The following is an 18,498-nucleotide window of genomic DNA, read 5'->3' on the forward strand; positions in this document are numbered from 1 at the left end:
CTTTTCTGAGTTGTTTCTCCCCCTTTAATATAAATTCACTGCCTCTTAAGATTCCTGTCTAATCATTTGAGTTGCTGTTAATTTCATCCCATATAGATGGTTCTTTTTTTTTTTATTATTAACTTTTATTGAGCTTCAAGTGAACGTTTACAATTCAAGTCAGTCTGTCACATATAAGTTTACATACATCTTACTCCGTACTCCCACTTGCTCTACCCTAATGAGTCAGCCCTTCCAGTCTCTCCTTTCGTGACAATTTTGCCGGCTTCCCACTCTATCCTCCCATCCCCCATCCAGACAGGAAAGCCAACACAGTCTCAAGTGTCCACCTGATATTATTAGCTCACTCTTCATCAGCATCTCTCTCCCACCCACTGTCCAGTCCCTTTCATGTCTGATGAATTGTCTTCGGGGATGGTTCCCGTCCTGTGCCAACAGAAGGTTTGGGGACCATGGCCGCTGGGATTCCTCTAGTCTCAGTCAGACCATTAAGTATGGTCTTTCTATGAGAATTTGGGGTCTGCATCCCACTGATCTCCTGCTCCCTCAGGGGTTCTCTGTTGTGCTCCCTGTCAGGGCAGGCATCGATTGTGGCCGGGCACCAACTAGTTCTTCTGGTCTCAGGATGATGTAGGTCTCTGGTTCACGTGGCCCTTTCTGTCTCTTGGGCTCTTAGTTGTCGTGTGACCTTGGTGTTCTTCATTCTCCTTTGCTCCAGGTGGGTTAAGACCAATTGATGCATCTTAGATGGCCGCTTGTTAGCATTTAAGACCCCAGACGCCACATTTCAAAGTGGGATGCAGAATGTTTTCATACTAGAATTATTTTGCCAGTTGACTTAGAAGTCCCCTTAAACCATGGTCCCCAAACCCCCGCCCTTGCTCCACTGACCTTTGAAGCATTCATTTTATCCCGGAAACTTCTTTGCTTTTGGTCCAGTCCAATTGAGCTGACCTCCCATGTATTGAGTGTTGTCCTTCCCTTCACCTAAAGCAGTTCTTATCTACTAATTAATCAATAAAAAACCCTCTCCCTCCCTCCCTTCCTCCCCCCCTCGTAACCACAAAAGTATGTGTTCTTCTCAGTTTTTACTGTTTCTCAAGATCTTATAATAGTGGTCTTATACAATATTTGTCCTTTTGCCTCTGACTAATTTCGCTCAGCATAATGCCTTCCAGGTTCCTCCATGTTATGAAATGTTTCAGAGATTCGTCACTGTTCTTTATCAATGCGTAGTATTCCATTGTGTGAATATACAACAATTTATTTACCCATTCATCCATTGATGGACACCTTGGTTGCTTCCAGCTTTTTGCTATTGTAAACAGAGCTGCAGTAAACATGAGTGTGCATATATCTGTTTGTGTGAAGGCTCTTGTTTCTCTAGGGTATATTCCGAGGAGTGGGATTTCTGGATTGTTTGGTAGTTCTATTTCTAACTGTTTAAGATAACGCCAGATAGATTTCCAAAGTGGTTGTACCATTCTACATTCCCACCAGCAGTGTATAAGAGTTCCAATCTCTCCGCAGCCTCTCCAACATTTATTATTTTGTGTTTTTTGGATTAATGCCAGCCTTGTTGGAGTGAGATGGAATCTCATCGTAGTTTTAATTTGCATTTCTCTAATGGCTAATGATCGAGAGCATTTTCTCATGTATCTGTTAGCTGCCTGAATATCTTCTTTAGTGAAGTGTGTGTTCATATCCTTTGCCCACTTCTTGATTGGGTTGTTTGTCTTTTTGTGGTTGAGTTTTGACAGAATCATGTAGATTTTAGAGATCAGGTGCTGGTCGGAGATGTCATAGCTGAAAATTCTTTCCCAGTCTGTAGGTGGTCTTTTTACTCTTTTGGTGAGGTCTTTAGATGAACATAGGTATTTGATTTTTAGGAGCTCCCAGTTATCAGGTTTCTCTTTGTCATTTTTGGTAATGTTCTGTATTCTGTTTATGCCTTGTATTAGGGCTCCTAGGGTTGTCCCTATTTTTTCTTCCATATAGATGGTTCTTAAAAGAGCACAATGCTCAAGGCAGACATTCTTTACTAGTTAAGCTGAACTATTGTTTGGTTTTAAGATGACTCTGGGGATATTTTTGGTTTAAGGTTTAAAGATGATCTTAGGGCAGTAGTTTCAGGGGTTCATCCACCCTCCATGGTTCTAGAAAGTCTGGAGTCCATGAGAATTTGAAATTCTGTTCTGCATATTCCCCCTTTTAATCAGAATTCTTCACTGGAATCTTTGATTAAGTAAAGGTAGCCAGGCATACCTTCCAGTTCCTCTGGACTCATGGTAAGGGAGGCAGTTATCACACGTTCCATTTCCTCATCTTATACCTCACTGTCCTTCTAAAATTGCTCCATGTGAGTAGAAACCAATTGTACCTTGGATGGCTACTTGCAAACTTTTAGAAGCCCAGACACTATGCAACAACTAGAAGGTAGAACAAAAACACTAAACACGTTATTAGGCCAGTTTACTTGGATGTCCCATGAAATGATGACCCTAAACCTCCAAACCAAGGAACCAAATCCCATGAAATGTTTGGTTGTGTATAAGCAGCCTCAGCAGCTATTCTTTTTTTTTTATTTGTTGTAAATATATCTGTCACACAACTTTTGCCAGTTCAACTTTTTACAGGTATACAAGTCATTGACAGCAATTACAATAATCAACTGTGCGACCCTACCCTTGATCAGTGCAATATTTCCATCACTGTTAACTCTCATTCTCCCCCGCCCCTGTAACCACTAATAAACTTTGATCTCTATACATTTGCCTTTTCGTATCTTTTTATGTAAGTGAGGTCATACAATATTTGTCCTTTTGTGATTGGCTTATTTCGCTCAGTGTAATGTCTTCCAGCTCCATCCATACTGTAGCATGTATCGAGACTTCATTTCTCCTACTGGCTGAGTAGTATTCCAATGTATGTATGTACCACATTTTGTTTGTTTTCATCTTTTGAATGAATTTTGTGAATAGTCTTGCAGTGAACATTGGTATACAAGTCTCTGTTGGAGTCTCTGCTTTCAAGTCTTTTGGGTATATACCAAGGAGGGGAATTGCTGGGTTGTAGAGTTGCTATGGGTCAGAATTGACTCGATGGCAACAGATGTGGTAGTTCTATTTTTAGTTTTTTGAGGAACCACCACACTGTTTTCCCCAACATCTGTACTATGTTGCATCCCCACCAGCAATGGATAAGGGTTCCAGTTTCCCCGCATTTGTTATTTTATGTTTTTTTTTTTTAATCTTAGCCATCCTAGTGCGAGTGAAATGCCATTTCATCGTGGTTTTGATTTGCTCCTCTCTGATTTCAGAATCAACTTGACAGTAACAGGTTTGGGTTTGGTTGTTTTTGATGGCTAATGATGCTGAGCATCTTTTAATGTGTTTGCTGGCCATTTCAGTGTCCTCTTTGGTGAGATGTCTATTCAAGTTCTCTGCCCATTTTATGATTGGGTTATTTGTCTTTTCTTTGTCAAGTGGTCGAAATTTTATGTATATTTTGGTTGTTAAATTCTTGTTGGATATGTAGTTCCTGAAGATATTCTCCCAGTCAGTAGCTTGTCTTTTCACTTTTCGGTAAAGTCTTTTCATGAACAAAAGTTTTAGTTTTTATGAGGTCCCATTTATTTATTTTGCTTTTTGCCATTTGTGCTTTGGTTATTATATTAGATAATCCATTGTTGAAAGCTAGACCTGACAATATTGCCCCTGTTTGTTGTTCTAAGAATTTCATGATTTTAATATGCACATTAAGGTCTTAATCCATTTAGAATTTCTTTTTGTGTGTCAGCCTGCCTTCTTGATGAAAGTCTTCAAGTTGTTTAAAGGGGAAAATTAAATCCCAATAAAAAAATGAAATTTAGTGATTAATTGTAATATTTCAGCTTTGGTAGAATTACTAAAAATAAGTGACCTTGCTACAATGTGGATGGAGCTGGAAGACATTATGCTGACTGAAATAAGTCAATCACAGAAGGACAAATATTGTATAACCTTACTTATATAAAAAGGTAAGAAAAAGCAAATGTATAGGGAACAAAGTTCATTAGTGATTACCAGAGGTGGGAAAGAGGAAGAAAGGGGGGTGGTTAACAGTCATGGAAATACCACATTGGTTAAGAGCAGGGTCACACAGCCAGTTATTACAATTGCTGTCAATAAGTTGTACACCTATAAAAAGCTGACTTGGCAAAAGTTGTGTGATACATATATTTATAACAATGACAGAAAAAAAGAGTAGCTGTTGAGGCTGCTTATGTATAATTAAAAATCTCGTGGAATTTCATTTCTTGGTTTGAAGATTTAAGGTCATGGTTTCATGGGACATCCCGTTAATTGGCCTAATAAGGTGTTTAATGCTTCTATTCTACGTCCTAGTTTTCTGCATAGTGCCCAGGGTCTTAAAAGCTTGCACCCGGCCATCCAAGGCACAACAATTGGTCTTTATTTGCCTGGAACAACAGAGGAAGAAGAAGAGTCAGGAATAGGAGGAGGATATGGAATGTGTGGCTAATTGCTTCCATGAACAACTGCCTCCTTTACCATGAGACCAGAAGAACTGAATGGTGCCTGGCTACCATTACTAAACATTTTAATCAAAGACTCTGTAGAAGAATCCTGATCAAAAGGGGAAAATGCAAGACAGAATTTAAAATTCTCACGGAATCCTATTTTCTTGGAGCCATTAAAGTTGGATGAACTCCCGAAACTATTGCCCTGCGATAATCTTTAAGCCTTAACCCAAAAATATCCCTGAAGTCATCTTAAAACCACACGGTAGTTTAGTTTAACTAGTAAAAAAGTCTGCCTTGAGTATTATGCCCTTTTAAAACTATCTATAGGGGATCAAATTGACAACAGCAACTCTAAGGATTTGATAGGACCCTTAGGGAGAAGTGAGTTTATGTTAATAAGGGAGAAACAACTCAAGGGCAGTGAGAATGGTCACACAAGTGAGATATCACGGAGTGTAATTACTGTCAGTCACTAAACTGTAGGAACTGTTGAATTGGTATATGTTTTGCTCTGTATATTCTGAACAACAACAAAATAAAATTATATATAAAAAAGGACTGTGGTGCAGTGAATTATGTAATATGGCCTTTCTACTGTACTCTTTGTGACTCTCACATAATGATTAGGTGGAATTATGGAAATCCAATGTATGAAACTTGTGATGGTTAGGGTTATATGTCAAATTGCTGGACCATGATTTTTAGTGGTTTGAGAGTTATATAATGATGTCGTTATCTTCCATTTTTTGTGATCCGATGTAATTATCCTCCATTTTGTATTGTGTCAAAAATTTTTTTTAGTTTTTATAAATTCCAGCTCCTAGGTCTCCATGAGTTGGAATTGACTCCACGGCAATGGGTTTGGTTTGGTTTTAGTATGCCTGTAGTTTTCGTCCCATGTGGGAATGAGTTGTCCGTCATGTTAATTAGGCAGGATTGGGGTACATCTTGAGTCAACACCTTCGTAGAGAGTGTGACTCAAGTCATCACCCTTATCCCAGTCACTACCCTTACTACCTTTATTCAGGTCACACCCTTATTTGATTGACACATTTTATCTTACAAGAGATTAAAGGAGAGAAGTGAGTCGGGGTTGAGGGGGAGAACTACCACCAAGGAGAAAGCTAGGAGTGGAGCACACCCTTTAGACCTGGGACCCCTGTGCTGAGAACCTCCTAGACCCAGGAGGCAGAGAGCTGTATTACTGGAGGTGGCACAAAATGGCAAGAAGTGGCGGCAAGCACAGCAGAGAACCAGCAGCAGCAGAAATGAGACCAGCATGAGATGGTGTAGTGGACTTCCTGGCCGAAGGAGTAAGGAAGTTACAGTGAGTTTGCTGACCTGCGGAGCAAAAGAGCTGAGCGCCTTCTGGCAGGAGGCAGAGTGGGATACCTACGGGCATTTGTCAGTAGAGCTAGGCTTGCCTACTCATGGAGCAAGAGAGCTGAGCACCTTTGGGCTGAGGCTTACTGGTGGAGCATGGTGCCCCTGGGCACTTACTGACAGAGCTAAAGAGATTTGTAACACTTGCCTGAGCAGTGCAGAGGCTGGGCCTAGGGGCCAAGGGCCCGAGAGAAAGGCCTGCCTGTGGGCATGATTGAGAAGAGGCTGTCCTGATCAAAGAACTATATCCTGAGTTATTTCTGATCCTGACTTGTAACTTGTTACTTCGCTAATAAACACTGTAATCCTGAGTATCGGCTACGAGTTCTCTGTGGCCACTGCAGTGAATTTTTAAACACAGCAGAGAAGTAGAGAATGTCGTGGGCGGTATGGCTGGTGTCAGAATTTTTTAAAAAAAGGTTGGAGAGAGGAGGCGAGCCTGACCTCCACCTCATAGGAGCCAGCCGTGGGCTGTTGATGCTGATAATGACTCTCTCCCTTGTGAAGTTAGACAAGGAGGTCAGGTGACGCTGCCACCACACTGTTCTTACAATGACCTATCGACTCCCTCTTCTTGTAGCTGTTACATTTCATAACTGTCTCGATGCAAGTGAAAAAGACAAATTATGTACTTTATGAGTAAGTGTAAATATTTGGTTACTAATTTATGCTTTTTTTCCCCACTGAGCTGAATCTGATCTGCTACATTAAAGAAATATTTGAAGTTTCAGTAGCATAGGAAATGAACCATGGCTACATCTCATTTAAACCTGTGTGCTTATCATCCTGTTATATCCCTTCTTGTCTCCCAACCTTAATCACAAAAAATAATAAGAAAATGAAATGTATTTTCTACCATCACTCTCTATCTCAGACCCTCCCCTGATGTGCTTGAGGGTAGAAGAAAAAGTGAGGGTCGAGACACTGAAAAGTCATTGCAGTGAGGAATTGCAGCGCAGTGAATTACTTAATATGGCCCTTCTAGCCATAGCCTTTGTAACTTCCATCAAATGATTGGGTGGAGCTATGCAAATGAGGAGCTTGTGGCCCATCAAGGGGATTGGATAGCTTGCTAATAATGTAAATAAGGTTCATGGTACCCTTTTGGGGGTGGGGACCATGTAAATAACATGTATGAAACCCTAAAGAGGGGATTCGTCAGTTTTGCCATCCCACTAGGCTTATAAGAGCCAATCCCAGAGCAGAGGAGGACCTCGCTACCACCAAGAAAGAAGAGCTAGGAGTAGAACGTGTCGTTTGGACCTGGGATTCCAGAGCTGAGAATCTCCTAGACCCAGGAGACAGAGAAGACAGTGGAGATGGTGAGAAGCAGCAGCAGAGAAACAGAGGCAGGAGACCAGTGGGAAATGGTGCAGTGGGCTTCCCAGTATACAGAGCAAGAAAGCTGAGCACCTTTGGGCAGGAGGCTTGCTGGCAGAGTGAGGTGCCTGTAGGCCCTTGGCAAAGCTAGGCTTGCCAACCCACGGAGCAAGAGAGCTGAGCTCCTTTGGACAGAAGGCTTGTTGGCAGAGTGGGGTGCCTCTGGGCACTTATCACTGGAGCTGGGCTTGTGGACCCATGAAACAAGAGAGCAGAGCACCTTTGGGCTGATGCTTACTGGTGGAGTGGGATGCCTCTGGGCACTTAATGGTAGAGCTAGGCTTGCTGACCCGTGGAGCGAGAGAGCTGAGCACCTCCAGGCAGAGGCTTGCTGGCAAAGTGGGGTGCCTCTAGGCACTTATCGGCAGAGCTAAAAGACTTTTTTAACACTTGCCTGAGCAGGAGGACACAGGTCAACCAGCCCAACAGGCCCGAGGGGCCAAGGGATTGAGAGGCTGAAGGCCAGGGAGAAGCCTGCCTGCAGGCACAGCTGAGAAAAGGCTGTCCTGATCAAAGAACTATATTGTGAGTTGTATCTGATCCTGAATTGTAACCTGTCACTTCCCTAATAAACCCCATAATCATGAATTTGGTCTGTGAGTTCTGTGTAGCCATTGCAGTGAATTATCAAACCCAACAGAGTAGAGAGTGCGGTGGGAGGGATGGTTGGACTCACAGTTGTCAAAAAGTTTGCGGGGAGAGGAGGCATGTCTGAGCTCCGCCCCGTAGGAATCAGCATTGGGCTGTGGTTGCTAATAATGATTTTTCCTCCCCTTCGTGAAGTTAGGTAAGGCCAGATGCCCCCACCGTGCCATTTTTACATGAATCGTGTTTAATTTGAACTTGTTTCTAAAGGTATTATTTTACTTTCCCAGCTCCCAGGGGAAGCAGATGAATGTGTCTGGTTCATCTGCTTCAGGCCAGTTCTCTGTCACCTAAGCCTGTTTCTGCTCCGGGGTCAAAACTGTGCCCATTAATCCTAGGAGCTAGTTCTGAGTGTGATATATTATTTACCTTACTATTCTAGAAAATATGTCAATTTGGTAGAAGAGGGGCATGAGGAAACATTTTTAAGGTTTTCTTTATTCTTTTCTGTGTAGTATATAATAATACTTCTGTTTTAGTTGCTTTTAAAAAATGATATTCCTTTTAATAGGTGATTATGGAACAGTTTGTTCAGTCTCATCCAAATGGCCTTCAGATCATGTATGATAAACTTCTGGATTTTGTTCCTCACCACTGCCGCCTTCTTCGAGAAGTCACAGGAGGAGCCATCTCAAGGTAATTTAAATCACTATGCTTAGAACCCACCTCCATGTTAATGATTGTGCCTATAAACTACACTGGTGATTCTTCACCGTCAGAATGTACCAGGTACGCCATGTACGTTCTCTCTTAGTTGTTACCATGGTGCAGATGTGATGATAAGGGCTGGATATGAGGATTAAGGATGGCCTCTTGAAGGAAGCTTCATATGGAGTGACAGTTCAGTAGGAAGGCAAAAGGAACAGGAAGGGCAAGGAACAAGAAGGAAGACACAGAGGCATACAAGGGCAGGGTTGTTACCATAGTGCTGGCATTAGCCACGTTTTGCAGATGAGGAAACTGTAAGAGATGAAGCTGAGGCTGAATCCAAAGCCTATACCTTTTTCTTCTCTACACTTTTTCCTTTATCAGGTTTGAAATCAAATTGGTTTCCTTCTATTTTTCTAATGTCATAATATGTCTATTAATTAAGTTTAATAAGTTTTATACTAATTGTGATTAAGGTCATCTTCAATTTTTTTCTTTCCTACATTTATTCAATTTCTTCAGCTTTCCAATTCTGTTTCACAAATATCCCGCTTACCTTTCACCACTGCCATTGCCCCACCCAGTCCAGGCCTGTTCCTCTTTTGTCCAGAGTAACAGGATCTGCCTCTGTTATCCCCGCCTCCTGACTCTCACCTCTCCAACCTACCCTTCATACGATCACATTTATCCGGAATTTTGAGATTCATAGACCGTTCCTTCTCCAGAAATCTTTAGTAGCTTCTAAATTGCTTAAGGATGAAAATCCAGGTTTTTTGGTATAGCCTCTAAGACCCTTCATGATCTGGCGCCAATATTCTTCACCGTAGAGCTTTCCCTCTATAACATTTTGTGCCCCAGACACATAGTCCCACTTGTCCCTCCTAAACACACCTCGTCCTTGTATGTATCTGTTTTCCTTCCTGTTCCTTGCCCTTCTTCTTCCTTTTGCCTTCCCATTGAACTGTTACTCCACATTCAGCTCAAATACCACTTCCTTCAAGAGACCATCCTTAATCCTCACATCCAGCATTAATATTACATTTGCATTCCATTACATGTTGCTTTTACTTCTGTTGAGGACTAATTTCTAGTAATATGATCACCTCCTGCACTGCCAACATCATCCCCCACCTCCTGGCACAGTGTCTTAAAGATATCAAGAGCCTAATCAGTGTTTGCAAAATGAAAGAATTAATGTATCCTGAATGACAGAAAGTCAAATAAGGTGCCTGTCTTCATGGAGTAAACAATATATCTGACCTTGAATTTTTGTCCTCAAGAAAATCTTTAGAGTAATAAATATGCTGCTTGACCTTTGAAGCATCCTTCCTGTTTCCACAGTACAATTTCAGGTGAAGCCTAGTTTTGCCACTTTTATTTAGTAATCATGAGGATTTAGTTGGGTTTGCGTTTGGGGTAAGAATTTGTGAAGTAGAAGTCATGATGTAAAATTAAAGAAACCACACTTATGAAGCAACCAGTCATTAGATGTCACAAGGCTAGACTCGAAGCGCCAAATTTCATAGCTTTCGAAGTTCTTTTCCACAGTTTTCAGTGTGTCAGAATTCATGTAGAAGCCTCAGAAATGTGAACACTCTAAGTTGTGCCTTATTAGGTCATCTTCACTTGCTGCAAGACCCTTCATGATGCTGTTGCACCTGTTGGGCACCTCTGAGCTTCCTTCCCTTGCTTTCAGGTGTCTAAATGCTTGGTGCATCCTCTGTCCTTGTCTCTCTTTCACGTATCTCCCTTGATACCCGGCAACACCAGCAGCATTCAAGAGTAATCTAGAGGATATGGATCAAGTGTTCTACTTAGCCATCTGATGGACTTTATGTGCCTTATTTTAGTGGTAATGAAGTTTTATTTTGGGATGTGTATGTGTTTTAAAATAACCGTTAAGCTTTCAGGTTTTAAATTTTCTGTTTGGGGTTTTAATTAGACATTTATTTTGGGGATGAGGAGATCTGGTGTTTTAATACTGAGTGTAGTTCACCCACTCCTCACTTAGCAACATGGTTAGGTTCCAAAGACGAGGTCATTATGTGAAAATCAACACTATGTGAAAATAGAGGGTATTTTTTTTTTCTGTTTTCAGACCACCCATTTTTCTGATTTTTTTTTTTTTAATTTCAAAAATATGATCATAAAATAATAACAGCCAAGATTTACTGATGTGCTCATCAGTGTGACAAGTCCAGTTATGGATTCTTCCTCCACAGAGAAGGAGGCTTGGAGGAGACAAAGCTGGATAAAGCCGGGCTGTTTGAATGGAGGGCCCACAGCTTAACCATTTCACCTTCCTCCTGGGCTGGGTCAGAGCTAGGAACCCAGAACAGATGTCCACTGGCTCATGCTGCCTGCATGTCCACAGAGGAGGCCCGCCCTGTGCAGCAGCTGGACATGGCCCCCTGCCAGCAGGAGGGAGCAGGGCAGTGTGGCCCAGCTTCCCCCAGGGCACCTGGAGACCCTCCTCGAGGGCAGCAACCCTCAGCAGCCATTGCCACTATGTCTGCTGCCTCATTAATGTGCAAAATAATTGGATAGTAGATTTTTTACTATTGCCGTTAATTTTAAAATATCAGATCATAAGACAGTCGATAGCAAGGAGTAGGTTTGTTTAAAATCCTCATTTTGTTCTGTTCTTTCCTTCCCCAGATATCTTATTATAACCAGCTTTTATTATGATTGAAAGTGTGTAATGACATGTGGAAATGGATACAGGGAAAGTAGGCATCTTCTCTTCCCTCTTCGGCCCTTCCCCACCCACACCAGTAATGTTTTATCAGTACTCATTTCAAACTGTAATCAAATTACTTGATAGCTCTTTCTAGACAGTGAAGCAAAGCTTCTTTGATAATGTTTGCTAAGGAGGAAAATTATGAAAGCTTCTTTCCCTTTGTTTTAATATTTACCAAAATATGAAGTCCCAATTTGATTGATAGGACAACTTGGCTACAAAACTCCCAGTTTTGCTAAAATAAGACCGTTAGAAAATTGTTTTAATATATAGCCAATTACTCAATATACAGCAACCAAAGTGGGCAGATCAGTGAGACATTTGCTAAAACATATTTATAAGTCTTTAAGTTCAGGAGAAACTTAAGGAGTCTTCCTTATTTATTTCTACATAGCACTTACTCTATATTAGGCACTATTCTAAGTGCTTTACAAATGTACACCCTTATAATGGCACCATGAGGTGTAAACCCAGAGGTGTAGGTATTGTTATTATCCCCATTTTAAAGATTAATAAAGCAAAGCACATAGAAGTTAATTAACTTGCCCAAGACCCAAATTTGAAACCAGGTCGTCTGACTCCAGAATCCCTGGTTTGTCTCTATGCTGCCTCTAATTAACAAAATTAATTTGTTAATTAGAAATCTAGAATCCAGTGCTTTAAAAAAGCAAATAAAAACATGGACACAGACACATCATTAATCTGTTATATGTTTTAGATCAGCGTGATCAAGATTTTACATGAAATGAGTCGTAGAATTTTAGAACTGGAAATGATTTTAGAGGTTTTTTTTTTTTTTAAAGAAAAAAAATTTTTTTTTTTTAAATAATCACAAAGCTATTAATAGTATATGAGCATAACTTACAATGCATTAGAATTTAACGGTGTTCAGGTCAAGTGCAAAGATTGCTTTTCTTGTGATATTAGACTGCTTCTTTTCCATGGTAGAGTGTAAAAATGGTAGAATATTGTGGGAGAAAAACTATACCAACATGATTTTATACAGTATTTTTGTCTTATTTTAATCACCAGCTTGCTCTCCTGTGTGATAGATATAAGAATCAGGTTCAGAAAATTTGTCAGGTTCAAGGTGAGACTGAGATCAAGGAAGGAATAAAATAGAAATCTGGATCTAGAAACAAACTAATACGGTTTTTAAAAAAGATTAAAATAAGTTTCAGGCTGAGGAACCTAGAAGCACCACAGTGAAAATTTGTTCTTTGTAAAGAAAACATTATGGTGTAATTTGACTTGTAGCGAAACACGAGACTTGCACTCTGTTAGAAATGAAAACGAAAAGTTTTATCGTGAGGTAAAGAGAAAGGGATTCCTGAATCTGGGAAACGCACACTTGAATCCAGGCAGGATACTGTGGTGTGTTCCAAGTTGCAGGGAGAGCAGTGAGGCTTTTATCGGGCGGAGCAAACAAAGGTTTCTGGTGGGGGGTGGGGGATAGAGTACACGGCAAAAATTACAAGTGGTTTCTCAAACTACAAACTTTCTTAACGGTAATCTCTAACGTAACAAATTTCTAACCTAACATTAATCTCTAACCTCCTGGAACATGTCTGACATTCTTAACATCAGCAAATCTATTTGCCAACATCCTGGGGAACAATTGAGTCAACTTTCTGCATGTTTGCCTCTGCCTCTTATCTTAAGGTAACAAGCTATACTTTTACAGATTTACAAAAAGCGGAAACAGAGCAAAGGTCCCAGTGAGTGAAAGAAGTCTGATATGAGGGAGTCAGTAAATTAGAATGAAAACTGAGTTTGGCATTTACCTCATCCTAGTTAGAGTTGTGAGACAGCTGCAGGGCTTCATCTTTATTTTATCGATTTTATTTCCTAACCTCCTGGGACAGTGTTGACTAAAAGTATTTTTCCTAGGACAAACATTCTGTGTGAGCATTCTTAAACATTTTTTAGCAAGCAATTCTCAGCACAAACTAAAGTTGTCCTCCTTTTGAGTTACAAGCAGTTAAACTTTTACAAGAGGCTGAATTGCCTTTTCAGCAAAAGCAGAAGCTTCTAGGTCAAGCTGCAGTTTGATTCAAAAATGGAATCTAATTTAGGTCTGGGTCAGCCACCTTAGCTCATGCCAAGCACCCCACTTTTAAAGTCTACATACACAGACTAAAATTTTGTTCTCTTACAGTGAGAAAAGCAATACTGTTCCTGGATATGACTTTTTGGTGAATTCTGTCTGGCCAGAAATAGTACGAGGATTAGAAGAAAAATTGCCATCGCTTTTTAATCCTGGGAACCCTGATGCATTTCATGAGGTAACTGACCTCGATTATTTTGATTCTTTAAATTGTTAGCCTGAGGCTATAGAATAATCGTGTTCTTTATTTAATGGTCCTGGTTCTGTGGTTCATTAAATATAAAAATGTAAGTTGCTTTATTGTTATATCTACGTTGTAGTCTATAATACTTTTAGAAATAATTTTAATTTTAGAATGTAAAGTGTAATTTAATCTAGGTACATTCATGACTAGATATGTGTGTTATTTTCTCACCTGTTTAAAAAGATCCAATTTTTAAGGACCATTAAAAGCCAGTATCTTCGCAGTTGTGTCCCATGAAAAATTAGGTTTGTGTATCTCTGTAATCATATAGTTATATAAAATTGTCTAGTTTTGAAGGAAAACAAAAAGTATTGATTTGGATTTTTAAATGTACTATGTAAAAGTTCTTTATCATTTAAAAGATTTAAAAGATTAGGAGACCCTAATATTTCCCTCCTGGAAAAAAAATTTTTTTTTTTTAGTAAGATTTAAAAGATTTCATGGTTGATATTTCAAAAGTAAATTCATATTCGTGTTCTCTATTATATCATTTTTTTTAAGGCAGTACTAGCATCATGGTTAAGAACAAAGACTCTAGAGCTAGATGGCGTGAATTCCGGTTCCATCCCTCCTGTTTACTACTTGTGTGTCCCTCCTCCTTCCCTAGATTTTTGTTCTTGTTTTTTTAATCCAATATGATGATCATTGTCTTTTAATTAGGTAGTTTATTATTAAATTTACAGTGATTTTAACTACTGATCTGATGGGGTCATTTCTATTCTCTTATTTTGTACTTTGATTTGTCCAAATTTTTCTTCCTGTCTTCTTTCCTTCTTCCCTTCCTTTTTCATCTTTTGGACTTTGGGGGACTTGTTTTCCTCCTTCGTCCTATGTTTTCCTCCTTTATCCTATGTTTTCCCCTTTACTGATTTGGAAGTTATACCTTTTATATCTATCTTTTAACTGGCTATTTTAGAGGTTGTTTAACAAAATCTAAAGTTAATTGGTGTTCTTTAGCCTCCTCCTGAACAATATAAGAACTTAGAATACTTTAAGGCCAATCATCCCATTTCATAGTATATGTTATTTCTAGAGTCTTATTTCTATTTTGATTTTTTTTATCCCAAAGGTTAGGCATTGTTTTTACTGTCTTATATAGTAATCATCTTCTTAGAATTACCCCACATGTTTATCATTTCCTTTACTTACTGCTTCTTCTTTCCTGTCAGACCTTGTCTTAGTTATCTAGGGCTGCTGTAACAGAAACACCACTACTGGATGCCTTTAACAAAGAGAAATTTATACCCTCATAGTCTAGGAGGCTAGAAGTGTGAATTCTGGGTGCCAGCTCCAGGGGAAGGCTTTCTCTCTCCGTTGGCTCTCAGGGCAGGTGCTTGTCATCAATCTTCACCTGGTCCAGGAGTTTTCTTAGTGCAGGGACCCCAGGTCCAAAGGATGCCCTCCCCCGCTGGTTCTTCATTCATGGTGGCATGAGGTCCCTCTCCTCTCCGCTCGATTCTCTTATATCTCAAAAGAGATTGACTCAAGATACAGCCTAAATCTGTAGTTTGAGTTCTGCCTCATTAACATAACTGCCTCTAATTCTGCCTCATTAACATCATAGACGTTAGGATTTACAGCTCATAGGCTAATCACAACAGATCACAAAATGTTGGACAACCACAGAATACTGGGAATCATGGCCTAGCCAATTTGACACACATTTTGGGGGGACGCAATTCAATCCATAACAGACCTCCTTCTTGGATTATTTTCCTTCCTTCTGAAGTTCATCTGTTAGAAGACTCTTTGATAAGGTCCTATTGATAATAAACTTCTTTTTTTATAATAAACTCTTAGTTTGTGTTTGTCTGAAAATAACTATTATTGCTTTATGTTTGAAAGGTAGTTTGGCTGAATATAGAATTCTCAGCACTTAGAGCTTTGAGAAATTAACTGTTAATCTGACTATTGTTCTTTTACATCTAATGCCTTTTTTCTCTTGATGTTTTTAAGATCGCTGTGACTTTAGTGTGCTAAGTTTCACTGTGACATGCCTATTGTGAATTTTTTTTTTTTATTTATTGTACTTGGAATTTGTTGGGTTTCCTGAATCTGAAGGTTGGTGTCTTTTATCAATTCTAGAACATTTTTATCCATTATCTCTTGAATTGTGCTTCTCTTCTATTCTTTGTCTCCTTCTAGAGCTCTTGATTAAACTTTCTAACCATATCCTCCATGTTTCTTAAATTCACTTTTATATTTTTTATTTGTCTCTCTGTGCTGCATTCTAGATAATTTTATCTGGATCTGCCTTCCAGTTCACTAATTCCTTCTTCAGTGGTGTCTAAACTCCTTTTTCACATGTACACTGAATTTCCAATATTAGTTATGTTTCACATCAAGAATTTTTATTTGCTTCTTTTTCTAATCTGCCTGGCCTATTTGCTTATTTAATTTTTAAAGTATAGAGAGGCACAGGGCAGGTATGGGGAGTCTGGGAACATGATAGACTTCATATCAGCAACATATGAAGAATTGCCCCATAGGGTTTCCTAAGCTGCAGTCTTTACACAAGCAGATTGTCAGGTCTTTGTCCCACAGAGCCACTCAGGTTCAAACCAGCAACCTTCTGGTTAACAGCCGAGCACTTAACGATTTGCGCCACCAAGTTTCCTTTAGCAGCTTTTATATGCAGAAGTATAATTTTATCCCCAAAAGGAGGAATAATTCTACAAACCTAGACCACACTAAGGGTATTTCATAAGTGTCAAAGCCAGCTAAAGAAAATTTAAAACCTTTGGTTTTCTCTAGACCACACTAAGGGTATTTCATAAGTGTCAAAGCCAGCTAAAGAAAATTTAAAACCTTTGGTTTTCTCTGCACTAAAATTCCTGTTCAAGCACAGACATCAACGTATTTAAGTTAATAGTTTGGTGACCTGGAATTGAGTCCCTCTTAATTGAGAAGTGTATGCGTAAGTCCAGTGGTGTTCTTCACAGATCCTGGGGTACCTGGATAACTGAGTACCCGGGAAAGGAATGTGCATCATATGACAGCCACATTTTTGCCCTATCCACTGACTGCTCTTCTGCTTCTCCTCTACTACCTAGCTCTGTCTTGTGGGCAAGTTCTCTTTGAGCCTAAACAGAAAGGGAAACCTTCGTCTGTAAAATGGGGATAATAGTAGTAGTTACCTTGTAGGGTAGTCCTGTAGGTCAAATAAAATAACGTAATTCTAGCCACAGTTCATACACGGTAAATGCTAAATGAATGATAGTTGCTGATCTTGATGTTGTTAATTCCCTGTCAATTTTCACTCACTCTCATTTATAAAAATTCTGAGATTACTCACATGGTTGGATTCTCCTTCTGTATTTATGCCCACCCCACCCCCTTTTTTTTCTTTATTTTTGAGAGGCAGTGATGAATTACACCACTTACTCTACTGTCTCTTCCAATTTCAATGGACTAGGTGGTTAAGGGTGCCCTAGAATATGAGCTGCCATTTAAATAGTACTGAACTTAAAATACCTGGGATTCAGAACAGTTATTGCTATTGAAGACCTTCAGCATGTCATTTAGAAGACCTGGGTTTCAGAATGAGCATTGCCACTGAAGATCTTGAGCATGTCACGTAACCATGTTGGACATTAATATCCTCATGTGAAAGTAGGGGACAAGGAAGGAGAATCTCTGCAGGCTCTCTCAGCTGTAGGAACTATGATTCTGTGTGTTGACCTTTTCTATCTTGATTACAGTTTGCAGCACATGTTCTGGATTCTGGTTAGTTTGCTGGTAATTAAATTCTGTTTGTTCTTATTTTAGAAGTACACCATAAGTATGGATTTTGTAAGAAGATTTGAAGTGCAGTGTGGGTCGCAGGCCAGTGTGAAAAGATTAAGGTCGCATCCTGCCTATCACAGTTTCAATAATAAGTGGAACTTGCCTGTTTATTTTCAAATAAGGTCAGTAGTTTTTTCACCCTATCATCACCATTCCAAAGTAGAATTTGAATATCAGTTAAGGATGTTGCCCCCAATTAACAGCTATTCCTTTGTAGTTATCATATTATTCTTAGGGAGACAAACTTTAAAGTGAAAACGTACAAGTAGTATCATGGTTGTTGAAGTTCTAGCTTACATGACAAAAAGATAGATTTTATTTTTTAGTACTGAAAGAACTCAGAACACTAGACTGAGAACAGGTTGGACTCCAAGCCCAGCTTTAAATCTACTTGTTTTACACTCATTCAGTTTGAAGATCATCCTCTTTGATAGAGAAAGGACTTATGTAGCCACTCTTTCTACTTTCCTGTCTCATCACCTGCATCAAATAGTGGGCCCATCCCACATTTGAAATACTTCTCCCTCCATGGAGGTGAGGGCATGGGAAGGAGCATAATTTAGGTAATTTTTGCAGCTAATTCCATCTATCCATGTATGAGAATCCTAGTTTTCATTTTGCTCCTATTATAATCTTTATGATATTTGTTCTCTTTATTATGGAAAATGGTGACCTGTAAGAAAATTACAGCTCTATTTTATGGTAGTATGGGAAACCCTGGTGGTATAGTTGGTAAGTGCAACGGCTGCTAACCAAAGGGTTGGCAGTTCAAATCCACCAGGTGCTGCTTGGAAACTCTGTGGGGCAGTTCTACTCTGTCCTACAGGGTCGCTATGAGTCGGAATCGACTCGACGGCACTGGGTTTTTGGTTTTGGATGGTGGTATGACTTAAGTAAGTCAGTACTGTAGGCGATTCTGTGGAACTCTTGAGGAAGTTTAGGATAATTACTTAACAACCTGTGTTCTACTGGAAAAAATAGATGATAATAGCCGTTTTTACCATTTCTCTTAAACAAGGTACTGGTAAGTTCCTCCATGGAAT

The 18,498-nt window shown here is 39.6% G+C and overlaps 1 protein-coding gene across 3 annotated transcripts in view; it reads left to right on the forward strand.

Moving 5' to 3' along the window:
• The window catches only part of COG2 (component of oligomeric golgi complex 2), a 54,167-nt gene that overhangs the window by 18,763 nt on the left and 16,906 nt on the right, over positions 1 to 18,498 (forward strand). For all 3 annotated transcript variants that reach the window (XR_010319402.1, XM_064276631.1, XM_003410892.3), the window contains 3 exons: positions 8,442 to 8,566; positions 13,477 to 13,603; positions 17,438 to 17,577. Coding sequence is in view for 2 of the 3 variants with exons in the window: in XM_064276631.1 (XP_064132701.1) it covers positions 8,442 to 8,566; positions 13,477 to 13,603; positions 17,438 to 17,577 (392 nt within the window). In the remaining variant the exon portion in view is untranslated. The remainder of the gene's footprint in view (positions 1 to 8,441; positions 8,567 to 13,476; positions 13,604 to 17,437; positions 17,578 to 18,498) is intronic.

Source organism: Loxodonta africana, chromosome 25 (assembly GCF_030014295.1).
Source record: "Loxodonta africana isolate mLoxAfr1 chromosome 25, mLoxAfr1.hap2, whole genome shotgun sequence".
NCBI lineage: Eukaryota > Metazoa > Chordata > Mammalia > Proboscidea > Elephantidae > Loxodonta > Loxodonta africana.